This window comes from Haliaeetus albicilla, chromosome 11, assembly GCF_947461875.1.
Source record: "Haliaeetus albicilla chromosome 11, bHalAlb1.1, whole genome shotgun sequence".
In the NCBI taxonomy this organism is placed as follows: domain Eukaryota; kingdom Metazoa; phylum Chordata; class Aves; order Accipitriformes; family Accipitridae; genus Haliaeetus; species Haliaeetus albicilla.
Window position 1 is genome coordinate 30,192,567 of NC_091493.1, and position 13,059 is coordinate 30,205,625.

General features: G+C 36.1%; 1 protein-coding gene across 1 annotated transcript in view; it reads left to right on the plus strand.

Moving 5' to 3' along the window:
* SMC3 (structural maintenance of chromosomes 3) overlaps positions 1 to 10,275 on the plus strand; it is a 28,295-nt gene extending 18,020 nt beyond the window's left edge. The window contains exons 18-29 of the mRNA XM_069796951.1: positions 806 to 956; positions 1,978 to 2,130; positions 4,472 to 4,623; positions 4,853 to 5,011; positions 5,714 to 5,821; positions 6,221 to 6,329; positions 6,950 to 7,197; positions 7,316 to 7,528; positions 8,246 to 8,437; positions 8,605 to 8,782; positions 9,381 to 9,487; positions 9,800 to 10,275. Of these exons, the coding sequence (XP_069653052.1) occupies positions 806 to 956; positions 1,978 to 2,130; positions 4,472 to 4,623; positions 4,853 to 5,011; positions 5,714 to 5,821; positions 6,221 to 6,329; positions 6,950 to 7,197; positions 7,316 to 7,528; positions 8,246 to 8,437; positions 8,605 to 8,782; positions 9,381 to 9,487; positions 9,800 to 9,871 (1,842 nt within the window). The 3' untranslated portion in view covers positions 9,872 to 10,275. The remainder of the gene's footprint in view (positions 1 to 805; positions 957 to 1,977; positions 2,131 to 4,471; positions 4,624 to 4,852; positions 5,012 to 5,713; positions 5,822 to 6,220; positions 6,330 to 6,949; positions 7,198 to 7,315; positions 7,529 to 8,245; positions 8,438 to 8,604; positions 8,783 to 9,380; positions 9,488 to 9,799) is intronic.
* The last annotated feature ends 2,784 nt before the right edge of the window (positions 10,276 to 13,059 follow it).

A 13,059-nucleotide genomic window follows, 5' to 3' on the forward strand; every position in this document is an offset into this window, starting at 1 on the left:
TGAAATATATTTCAAGAAGTATCTGCTCTTACTTGAAATTTTAGTAGTGAATTAATTGTGTAAATGTTAACTGCTTCCTACAATAATCATGGTAGAATAAGTTCTTTAAAAATAGATATTTTTTTTTCTTTTTTCCTCAGATAAACATAGGGAAAAAAAAGGAAACCATCATGACTTCTAGTGTGCTTATTTTGGAGGGTTTTACTAGTAAAATTATGTTAATGTTTGTGTCCTGCTCTCTACAGAAAAATGTTTTGGAGGAAAAAAATTTTACTGCCGATTTATGATACTTCCTCAACTTGTTTCAGTAGCAATTTAATGCTCTGATGAGATTCCTGGCAGACTCTTAGTTGACTTAAGGCTCAAGCCTAGCTGTTAAAAGCTAAAATTGCAAAATCTTGCACTTGATTTCCATAGAGTGTTTATGTGTTTGTCTTGGGAACGTTCAGTCAGTGTGTCATCCTTCTACCAACTGACAGCTGTTTATTTCCAAAGTATCATTCACAATATTGTGTTTTGATTTTAGGGTTTGACATCCTGTTTGTAAATAATGATATACACAGTTCCAGAAATCTTCATTCTAGATGGATTTTATTGATTGTGAAGCCAATGTTAATATTCAGTGAATTTGAGATATGCTAAACTTTTAGAAATTCTTGTTATAAGGTTAGAATGTATTCTGTTTTTACTCTTGATGGTAGGGTTTTTTTCCAGGGTGCTCTTGAATTCTGTGTATGAATTGGTTGCAATGTATTGTCATATTTGTATCAGTATGTTCTTCTCATTAAAATCACTGTCACTTTAGGATGCTATTCCTATGATCAGTAAACTGAGATACAATCCAAGATTTGACAAAGCTTTCAAACATGTTTTTGGAAAGACTCTGATTTGTCGTAGCATGGAAGTGTCTACCCAGCTGGCCAGAGCTTTCACTATGGATTGTATTACTCTGGAAGGTAAATATTGCAATTTTATAAATTATTTATTGTCAAAATGGGATCCCTGGAATATAAGGCTCATTAAACGTGGTCTGTTACTGTTGTCAACATAAGGTTATTTTAAATAATAGTATACTTGACTGAGATGTACAAGGTTGCACTTGGTTAAGTACAGTGCTTAAAACCACAGAATTTCTTCACAAACCATGGAATTTTCTTATCTAAAAATTAGTAGCTATGTATCTCCATCCTGAGAATTGTAAAGCATATAAGCTTTGTATTATTTTGTATTATGTTTTATCCAATTCAACAGGCATTTGTTTTCCTGGTGTATTTATGGTGTTCTCCACAAACTTAAACCAGTGTTTAGGGTGTGAATGGATGGCCTTAATTACTGATAAGTGCAAGGTGAATTCCTTTGCCTACCAAATGCATTTAGATGTTGTGTTCTCTGAAATAATCTGTGTCTCTTGTTAATCGCCTGTTCTTGGAGGGCATATTCCCTACAGGCTTATTGTCTTTTTGTCTCTTAAAGTCAATCTGAAAAAATTCCTAAGAATGTCTGAGGAGGAAATGATTAGTTTTTCAGTAACAGTGTACTCTACCAGCCACAGATGCTGCTAATTACTCACCCTCTCTTTTGTTTTCTCCCTCACAGAAGATCTGAGGTTTTGTTGTTTTTTTTTTTTAAACTGGTAGTACCAGGCATTTGCATTTTTCCCTTAATACAAGTATTTTTTTTCCTTCAAGCTGCATGGTTTCAGAAGTTCATTTAAAAAAATAATTAGCTAATGCTTAAAGGAGATCATAGCAGTCTGTTGGTCTTGAGAAAGGAAATGCACTTTAAATTGAATACAGAAATAAGCATTTCCCTAATTACTGTAAACATACATACATGGTTACTGATACTGATGCAGTGCTTCTGTAGGTTAGTTGAAATGTTCTAGTTAATCTGCTAAGTTGTATTGTAGAAAATGCTCTGAACATTATGGAGAGCATGTAGTGTGCAGTTTATAGTCTCATTCTGTTACGCTCTTAGGTGATCAAGTCAGCCATCGTGGTGCTTTGACTGGGGGTTATTATGACACAAGGAAGTCTCGGCTTGAATTGCAAAAAGATGTTAGAAAGGCAGAAGAAGAACTTGGTGAACTTGAAGCAAAACTCAATGAAAACTTACGCAGAAACATTGAAAATATCCTTTTGTTGTTCTTGGGGAAAGGTTCTGTGATAACTAAGCTTTTGTTTTGCAGTTACACTAATAGATGAAAAAACAGGAGACTAACTTTTGTTAATGCTACATATTAGCTGTGGCATTTGTTTTGACTGTTGCTTGTGCAACCTGGTTCTGTATGTTACTGTAGAGATTTTAGAAACAAAGAAATCAATGGTAAAACAGAAACAAACAAAAACCCTGCATGTGAAAATTGGTGTACAACCATTGAAAATAACAGATCTTAAAACATATCCATTGTTTGTGTGCCTGAATTGCATTTTTTTTTAATCATTTTTAGATCAATGCAGCTACTTAAGAAATTGTTTTTATACCACTGCTGTTAATTTTTTGGTAAAAATTCCATAGTGGGGAAACTTGACTGAAAAATAGTAATTGAAGCACATCTTGTCCAATAGTTTGCTTCAGAGAGTGGCTGGTGCTGTAGACTTCAGGAAAAAGTAGCATTAGTAATCTGTCCCCGTTAAAATTTGATCTTGACCTTTAAAGCTTAGAGATGAGGTTAAACCCTAAATTACAAGGCTTTCTATTCCTTCTAGAGTTTGTTGTAGTAACTGCTATAACCAGACATTCTTGTTATCTGTGTTAATCTTCACTGCTTCTTCTGACTCATGCTGTATTTTTAGTACTTCTGTCCTGAATTGGTGTGTTACATAGTCCACTTATGCTGTGGGGAGGAGATGGAGAGCATTATATTATAATTAAGCTCTGAGTTACTTGACAGTATTGATCTTTTCAGTCTCTTTGTACAAAACTTCAAGTAACTGTCACATTTTTCTCTAGCCCCTTTAATGCTACAGTGTCCTTTTGAGATCCAGTATCTAGAATTCAGGAGCAAGGGAGGTTTATACAATTTTCTTCTCCATTATCCAGGTCATTCTGTCCTTTGAACTGAATGCCTTTTGTTTTTTGATCTGCAGCAGTGCATTAGAGACATTTTTGGGGCAGCAGATAAGCAGAACACTGAGGCCTATGCTTAGATCCACAGCTGATTAGCAAAACTTACAGAAGTATGTACCTATGTCGTGTTAAGTCAGTGAAAGAATGTCAAAATGATCTGTTAAATGTGACTTAAATAGACTGAATTTGCCAACTGGCTTTACATGCTCCAGCAATAATTGGAATGTCTTTCACTCTTCTTACTGTTATCTGTAGGCAATGTGCAGACCCAATTTGTGTATCTACAATTAAGTATTTATCAAGTACGGCATTTTCTCCTTCCTTAGGTCTTTTTTTTTTAAACTGCAGATACGTAGGCATATGGTTTTAAAAGGATTTGTGCAGAAACTAATTTTAACACTAATCCCAGTGTGTGTCGTACAGGTAGCCTGCTTCTTGTAGCTAGGAATGGGAGTTTGAATTCCTGCTGCTTGTAGTTAAATTATCCAATTACATGTTAGACCGTTTGATTTCAGTATAACTAACTTTTAACCATGACTACTATTCTGGAACTGAGAAATCTTTCTTGCTGTCATTTAAGTCAGAATCTTTAGGCTTGGGTTTCTTTTCGAGGAGGGATCTATAGGGAATGTAGGTAGGGTGTTCTGTGGCATACCCTTCAGCTGTGGTAGATCAGTGACTGTAATAAGAGTTGTTACGGCAGTCTGACAGTAACTTTTAGAACATAAACAGACCTCAGTTGTTTTGAAAGTAAATTATCCATTCCTGCTACTGTTCTGTAGCTCATTCAGTTTTCTCAAAATGTTTAAGTACGTAGTGAAGTGTTTTACTGTAACCTCTGCTTAGGGGTATTATTTAATTTTTAGGGCATTTAAGTTGATGTGTTAAAATATACATTGTAGTAGGAGTAATGTGATGTTAGCGATTCAACATAAATTAAAACGGAATATTCTGCAAGCTTTGCATCATATAACTTAAGCCATTATATCAAAATTTGCATGAAGAAATTAAATTACACTTTTTGCCTCAGAATTAAGGGATAATTGTATTGTTCTATTATTTCTGTTTAAATGTAGGCATCTGCTCTTCTGTATTTTGTAGGATTTGAGTTTTCTTTACAAGTTGAAATGTGTCCCTGTATTCTTCTCAGTGCCATGTTGTAAAAATAACAGCTAAATGAAGCTTGCTTGTTTGTTCTTGGAGTTGATAAGGGTGCTCAATTCAATTTTCTTGATGGTTCTTGATTTCTCCTGTACAACTGAATGTTTTGGTTTTGTGGGGTTTTTGTTTGGTTTGTATTTTGATGGCAGCTGAATATGCCAAATGGAATAAAAATTGAAGGTACTAGTAGGTATAAAATGCCTTTTGAAACAAGGTTGGAGTTTTCCTTAGCCCACGGTATGGATTAATAATGAGATTGACCAGCTAATGAACCAAATGCAGCAAATTGAGACACAGCAGAGAAAGTTCAAAGCCTCCCGAGACAGTATTTTGTCAGAGATGAAAATGCTAAAGGAGAAAAGGCAGCAGTCTGAAAAGACATTTATGCCTAAGGTATAGTATGGGAATATTGAAATCTGTACTGGTTTTATATTAATTGCTTCATTAATATCACTGGTAAGCTTGCATTCCTTTCTTGTGATGGTTAACATCATAATATGAAATATGAAGAGATGACTAGAGAACATCACAAAAAATATGTTTATGTAAACAGAAAAGTGAAAATTATATAAATCTACAGATTGCTTTGAGGAATTATTTTTGTCTAATATCTGTTCCATAGCAACGCAGTTTGCAGAGCTTGGAGGCAAGTTTACATGCTATGGAGTCAACTAGAGAATCGTTAAAAGCAGAACTGGGGACTGATTTGTTGTCTCAGCTCAGTCTTGAAGATCAGAAACGTGTGGATGCTCTCAATGATGAAATTCGACAACTACAGCAAGTAAGGAAATTAAAATGTCTTGCCATTAAATGTGGTACCTCTCTTCACAATAAACTTATTTTTGTCCTTTTGTGTGAAAAGTCACTTATAAATATAGTGTAATGACAGCATTGTTTCATCAGTAATAGGTAGGCATGTTTGGAGTTCTCTCATTTGCAGAGTATATTTGCATGTTTTTCTCAATTGCTGGGTGAATGTTACTAGCTGTATTGTATGAGAATTATGGCTATTTGTGTTGGAATCATCACAGTTTCCTTGCTCCTACTTTTGGACTTTTCAGATTGTATCTATTTGTATTTATTGTTGTAAGGAATGATATACAGTGTGGAAAAATAATGCCTTTAAGCACATAGTAGATGAGACAAAAACTAAGGTTTTGTCTGACACCCATGTTGTTGAAAAAATACTACTGCTTAAGTATACTCTCTAAAGCTCTTCTGGGTTTAAGAATTGGATTCAGATGCTAATACAGTTTAAGAAACTTACTGATTTATATGGTTGACTTTTACACTTAAGTTGCAAAAATACTTGCTATTTGGTTCTTTCTACCTGTTAAAATTAGAGCAACAGTCCAAAGAATTGTGCAATGTTTTAGTACAGAGTTGTGTAAAGAGTGTTTTGTTTGTTTGTCTTTTTTTTTTTTTAACAAGGAAAAGATAGTTGTTTAGGAGTCAGTTAAGGCAATTAATATACTTTTTTCAGGAAAACAGACAGCTTTTGAATGAGAGGATTAAACTAGAAGGCATTATCACAAGAGTTGAAACATACCTCAATGAGAATCTGAGAAAACGCTTAGACCAAGTGGAACAAGTAAGGATTTTCTCTTAAATGTACTTTTGCGATCTGTTTGTCGTTTATTTCCAGGCCTTTAATGTATTAATTATTTGATAATGCAAGGTAATGAATGAGTATTTATCTGTGATGGGGTTTGCTTCCCTATATACAAGCTGAGTGAAGTATTTTACTTACATTTCAGCACAGTATTTTAGGTATGTGAATTTTTGACAGAAATCCTACTGTAAATACACAGCCTGTGTATAAATAGGACCATCATAATGACAGGTTTATTTGAATATCTAACTGTTCTCTAAAACTTTCTAAAATAGTTAATATACTTACATGTAGAGTAGCAGAAGATAACTTGTTTGTCTGGCTTAAACTTTGTTTCCCTCTGTGCTGAAGCCTGGTGGCATTTACTTTGTCCCATAGGAACTGAATGAGCTTCGAGAAACAGAAGGTGGCACAGTTCTTACTGCCACAACATCAGAACTTGAGGCTATCAACAAACGAGTGAAAGATACACTGGCACGGTCAGATGGTTGGTAGCATCATTTTTTTGAAAGAAAATTCTCCAGGGTTTTGAAAGTTCACACATACCATATTTTGGTTTAGAAATAGACCATAATATGAGATGTAATCATTAATTCATTAATTTCAAATACGCTGTAGTAGTTACATAGTGTGTAACAGATTTTTTTCAAACTTAGCCTAAAAGATAAGTGAAACAAGATTTTGTGCAAGTGTCCACAGTTGCACACCATAATGCCAATAAGTATGTGTTGGTGATAACAGACTTCTGGCTTCAGGGCATAGTACTTCTGAAGCAACCTTAATACAAGCATGATCTTGTATAGTTCTTGAATTTTGTCTAAGCTGTCTAAAACTAAGTTGTTGTCAAAGAGGAAATAGCATCTGTATGGCTTGAACTTTTCTTACTTCTTGTTCTGTACTTTAACAATATGACAATATAACAATATGAGGGAAGAAAAGAAAGGTATTTTCAGCTTTTCATCTTAAAATCAATTTTCTAGTCCTTAATAGATCTTTTTCTTTAGATTAGCTTTTTATTTCATAAATACTTGACTGGATAATTGCTGATTTTATGCAGGGATGTAAGACTTACCACTTTGGGTTTTGTGCTCTCACCCAATATCCCAGATCTGGATAATTCTATTGACAAAACAGAAGCAGGAATTAAAGAGCTTCAAAAGAGCATGGAACGCTGGAAGAACATGGAAAAGGAGCATATGGACGCCATTAACCACGATACAAAAGAACTTGAAAAAATGACTAACAGGCAAGGCATGCTCCTCAAGAAGAAAGAGGAATGCATGAAGAAAATCCGAGAGTTGGGTTCACTTCCACAGGAGGCTTTTGAAAAGTATCAGACTCTAAGTTTAAAGCAGGTAATAAGTATGCTTGGTTTCATATTTCATGACCTGAAATACTAGTCATGTACATCTTGAGTGTCAAACGTGGCTAGAATTGCAAGTCACTTTGATTATTAATATTTTCCATTTACAGTTATTCCGCAAGCTGGAGCAGTGCAATACGGAACTGAAGAAATACAGTCACGTTAATAAAAAAGCTTTAGATCAGTTTGTGAATTTTTCAGAGCAGAAGGAAAAATTGATAAAAAGACAAGAAGAACTGGACAGGGGCTACAAATCCATCATGGAGCTGATGAATGTCCTTGAGCTCAGGAAGTACGAGGCTATTCAGCTGACTTTCAAACAGGTAACAAAATGGCAACAGTTGTAAAGATGCTGGTGCTGAAATCAAATTGTCCCATTATGTAGCAGCTATATGGGAAGAAGCAGATATTAAGTACTTCTATAATAATAGTGGCCAGTATCATGTAACTTGAGGTTTGTGTTTTGTTTTGTTCTTTGTAAATACTGAAAAAGAAACAGAATAGCATTTTAAATAGGTGCTCATCTTGGTTGTATTACAACTCTAGCTCTGCTTTAAATCTCTTAAATGCTTCCTTTCTGGTGGATCTTTGTACTATGTATGACCCTTTCTGGGGAATGTCTGGTAAAAAACTCTGCACCAAATCCATTCTCCAAATTTAGTGAAAGTAATTCCTAATGTTAACAAAGGATATTAACTACAAAGTGTGTGAAGTCTTCCCTTAAAATGTCATTTGCTTAACTGAGATGTCATCTGAAGTTTACTGAAATAAATCATACTTAGTTTTGCTGCTGTTTTTAGGTTTTAATTCTACCATTTTCTTGAAAAAAATTTGAGAAAATTCTCATACTATAGGAACAGTTGGCTTAGATGTTTTTAAACCAAGCTCTGTATAGCCTATGTTTCTCACTTCTGCTTAAGAATGAATGTGGATCTCTGCTTTGAAGAAGATATTTGGTGTGATCATGTAAAAACAGCTGTTGCCTGCATTTGGTTTCACTATGTAAAAATGAGCTGGTGTATTGACTGTTTCTTTTTCAGGTGTCAAAAAATTTCAGTGAAGTGTTCCAGAAGCTAGTCCCTGGTGGCAAGGCCACATTAGTGATGAAGAAAGGAGATGTGGAGGGCAGTCAGTCCCAGGATGAAGGTGAAGGCAGCACTGAGAGTGAAAGGGGATCCGGATCTCAGAGCAGTGTTCCATCTGTAGACCAGTTCACTGGAGTTGGCATAAGGGTAAAGAAAAATATTTGTGTTTCAGTACTCTGAATATTTGTTTAGATTGCCTTTTAACTATATTTTTAAAAGGCAATGTTTAATTGGTCCTGTTTATTTACTATAATAACAAGTGATGTTGAGGTTTAATATTTCGAAATCATCTTGCTGTTGCATTGTTTTCTTAGGTATCATTCACAGGGAAGCAGGGTGAAATGAGAGAAATGCAGCAACTTTCAGGTGGACAGAAATCCTTAGTGGCCCTAGCCCTGATATTTGCTATCCAGAAGTGTGATCCAGCTCCATTTTACTTGTTTGATGAAATTGACCAAGCCTTGGATGCTCAGCACAGAAAAGCTGTTTCAGGTAACTGTCGATCTTTATTCATCTTCATTGTGGTTGAAGGTGATAGTCTGTCTTTTCATCCCTGATGTTTAAGATAAAAACTTGTAATCATAAAGGCACATTTTTTAATATCCCAACACATGTGTTAGAATTTAACTTTGTGCCTTCTGAAGCTTTCATGAACTTGGTTTTATGTAGAAATTCTGTGTTGTCTACTGGGTCTAAACGGTCTCCTTACCACGCTTCAGTGTGATGGAAGTAGTTGTGTTCTGAGGTGTAGCTTGATTTTTAAAAATGAACTTTTAGCTCATTGCATTGTTGGGAAAGTCCTTACTCAGTTTTTCATCATAGAAGTTTAATACCCCACTGATCTTGTTGAGTGGCTGGATTTGTCAGACTTGATAGTGGAATTAATGATACTTAAAAACCTGGTATGGATCTGTTCTTGATTTGTGGGTTTTTCTTTTTTTTTGTCTGTTTTTATGTTTTGTTTTGTTCTATTAACCAAAACCTCATTTTGAGTAAGGAATAGCAAACTCTGTGCCAGTCTCATATTAGGATCTGTCCCACTTTACTGAAAAGATGACACTCATAAAGAATTTTTGTGTTCTTTTTTTAGATATGATTATGGAACTAGCTGAACATGCTCAGTTCATTACAACAACTTTTAGGCCTGAACTGCTTGAGTCAGCTGACAAGTTCTATGGTGTAAAATTCAGAAACAAGGTAAATCATGTTTTATGGTGTTTACTGAGAACCTTATCAAGCTGTGCATTTGAGACTTGACTTAACAAGAGTTCAAAGTGAATTAGTCTTATTTCAGTGATGGATTTCTAGTTATGTCGTAGTCTTGTGTACAAGTTCTCTCCTTCCTGAAAAAGAATTTAAATATCTACAGATGTCCCTTGTCATGTTCTTTAAAGGAAATCAGAAATTGATTATAGGCCTGTTGATGAGTCCTGGAGCCTTCAGAAATAAGTCTGTCTTATTCTGCAGGAGATAACTGTAATAAATGTATACTTCTTTTTGTTCCACCAGGTTAGTCATATTGATGTGATCACAGCAGAAATGGCCAAAGACTTTGTAGAAGATGACACCACCCATGGTTGAACGAAATTGTACTTACTGCGTGTTTGGAAGATGTGTATAGTGCTATGTTTATGCCAGGGACCTGTAAATTTAAAATATGAAGTATTTAGTCCTTGTTTAAAATAGTTTTTGAACATACATTTTAACCAAGACCCCAGAAGGCTTAGTTTCAAAGGAGCTTGAGTATCCATTTTGTCTCTGTTGCTGTATTTTATAAGATAATTGTTAATGTTACCTTTATACAGTACCTGTAGTCTGGAAATTTTATTCTCTTCCCTCAAATCTTTTGTAAAGTGTCTGTTGCTGTTTTAAAGCTTTTCAGAAAGTGGTAGCTATTACTTCTTAAGTATAATTTTATCATTTATATTGCCTCACATGGTTTTTTTTAATGGCTTCAATTAAAATGATTGGTTTTATCGCTGTAACTTGTATACATTAAGTTTTTGGTTTATATTGTCTTTATTTAGAGGATTCCACGGAGATGGAGTAAATACTGTTCGGTCATACTGGAGCTGCATAGTTCAGAAGTATGAGACAAAGCAATTCTTTCAAGCCATGCTTAATTCTCTTTTTTCCCCTTCTTTGCACATTGCCAATGCCATCAGAAAACTGTCCCAAATCTGTGCTTGTCCACATTCATTGTGTTCTGGTTATTGAACTGAAAAAAATGTAAGTATCAGAAGACACTGAGAAGTCTGAAGAGATGCTAGAATCGAGACAATCAAGAAAAATCACAGCCCCCTCTTTTTCCTGGCCCCCTGGTCCATGTAACAATTCCTCCATCATATCCCTTCAGCCTGAGAGACCACTAGAACTTGAACAAAGTGACAGTCACCAGTCAAAATGCAAATCTCTTCCTACTTCCTATTGTCTAGGGTTTTGGCAAAGGAGCGTTGAATAATTTGATGTGTTACTCTGGAATACTTAAGGTTTTACCATGAGCCATATATTTCTTAGATAGCAAAGCAGTTGTAAAACCAAAATCAGCTGGTGTTGCAATAGTATATATGTAAAAAAATAAACCAACCTTAAACAGCACCTTATGTAACTTTAAATAGTACAGTGAGAAACAGTGAACTTGTTTACTACGTTTACTCTGTAGGGCACTTTCAACGAAGCAGAAAAATAAAGCTGTCTGGTTTTCATCTGCAAGCACCCTTGCTTCCTGCTGAGAACTTCAGGAAGTGCAGGAAAGGAGAGCGTGAACTGATTGCAGGTCTCCTGAGCTGAGGAGTGTATATACTTGCTGTACAAGGCAGGGTAAGAGAAGAATACTAAAGTTGGTATGGAGTACCTTCCCCCAGGGAATGATAATCATGTAGGTAATGACTACCTGCAGTAAGTCTTAAGCCTGAAGGAAGAGAATGTTGTACCTGACATTACAAAGCTTTCTATAGTTCCTGGGGAGTCAAAGTTCCTAGGGCGTCAACTACCTGTGTAGTAGACTTCTCTGAGTGAAGAGAGGGTAGGGTACAAAACATGAAAACAAACTCTTGAAGCCAAAGTAACCCCAGCGCCCCTGAAATTTTTAGCACATGAGTAGACTTGGTATTTGAGAACCCTTAAGAATTTGAGGTTTGTCCTCTGCTTACAGAGCTCTGAAGTACATATTGAGGGTGGCTACAGAGCAAAGCATTCCCCAGTTACTCACAGGTGAAAGGAGTGAGTTCAAAGTCCAGAGAAGGACCCAAGAACCTAGCCACAGATTCATATCTAAGGTTACTGATATGCAGTTTCATTCAGCACATGTAAGGACAGACTTGAAGTGTCTGTAATCTATGGCCATCAGATACATAACTTGCCTGTGGTAATAGCAGACTGTGCTCTCTGCTAATTCGTTAGGCTTGTGAGTGCTAGGGTGTCACCTTGACAGTTAGTTTGAATTTTGGAAGAGAGAAGCAGTTTATAGGCCATGAAGCTAATTACTGTGCTTGTTAAGACGTGTCATACTAAATCCATCTTAAGACTGATGGTGAATTTTATCAAATCTCATTAAAGTGGGAGTAGATTAGTAGAGCAGAGTGGTGGTCTGTGGGGGTTTTTTTGTACAGTGCTTAGCATAATAGAGCCTAAATGCAGCTGAATAACTTGCATAATTTCAGCTGTGTTAGGAATTGTCCTCTGGGTTGAGTCTGGCATTAAGTTTGTTATCAAGGACAGTAGGAAAATGGGTAACTAGCACGCTGGTGGAAACAACTGAATGCTGGGTTGATACTACGCAGGGTAAGAATAAAGAAGCCTTTAGCTATCACTTGAGTTACTTGTCCACTAAAGACCAAGGTTTAGAATTAGAACTACTTGCACAAAAGTTGGGAGATTTATCAAGACATTCAGAATCCCTTTTCAATGTAAGTTTGGGGATTGGTGGTTATTTTTTTGTTTAAACCTAGATGACTGCTAAACTTTATTCTGTCCTTTAAAAGTGGCATTTCTAGAGAGGCTACCTTCTAAGCTGACACCTTGTTTTCCTGTGAGCATACACCCCTTCCCACATGCTCATTGTCAATGCTGCGATGCCTTTGCTGTGCAGCCACACACTGCAAGAGTGAAAAAACTTAACTGGCATCAGTTTCTTCATCTGGTTCACTGCGTGAGTGCGTGGCCAGTAATGCTGGCATGCATGGGACTGGAATGGGAAAGGCTGAAATAACTTACACAGCATCTCTTCCACATGTTGTGTGGTGTTGCGGATGCCCTACAGCAAGCTTGGGTTGCTGAGTTAGAAGCTATAGTTAGAATTGAAGAGGGCCTCAAATAGGGATGGAGTAAGGCAAGTTATCTAGCAAAATCCATACTAGCTCACTATATTGGAAAATAAGTTGCATGAGAGAGAACTGTATGGAAGTAGGAAAATCAGAATGTCATCCCTTGCTGTGTGTTTTAAGGAAAGTCCTTGTACAAAGGAGGAAGAACTGTCTTGAAAAAATGCCGGCACATACAACCTAAAGGAGGATTTGGGGTTTCCCATCCTGGTTTTGGCTGTGGTTAAGCTCAGGAGTGGCGGAACTCTGTCTGCCCCCTAGTGATTTCCTTCAGATCACTGCAAATCTGAAGATGTGACACAGGTATTGCAAAAGGCAGTGATGGGTGTGATAGGTTTCCAAGGAGTATGTGTTTTGATGTGTTCTGTTTGTGATGGTTCATATCTGGTAGTTTTGTAGTTTACAAGTTGCCTTTTCTGTCTGCCAGTGCTTTAAATTCTTCCTAAA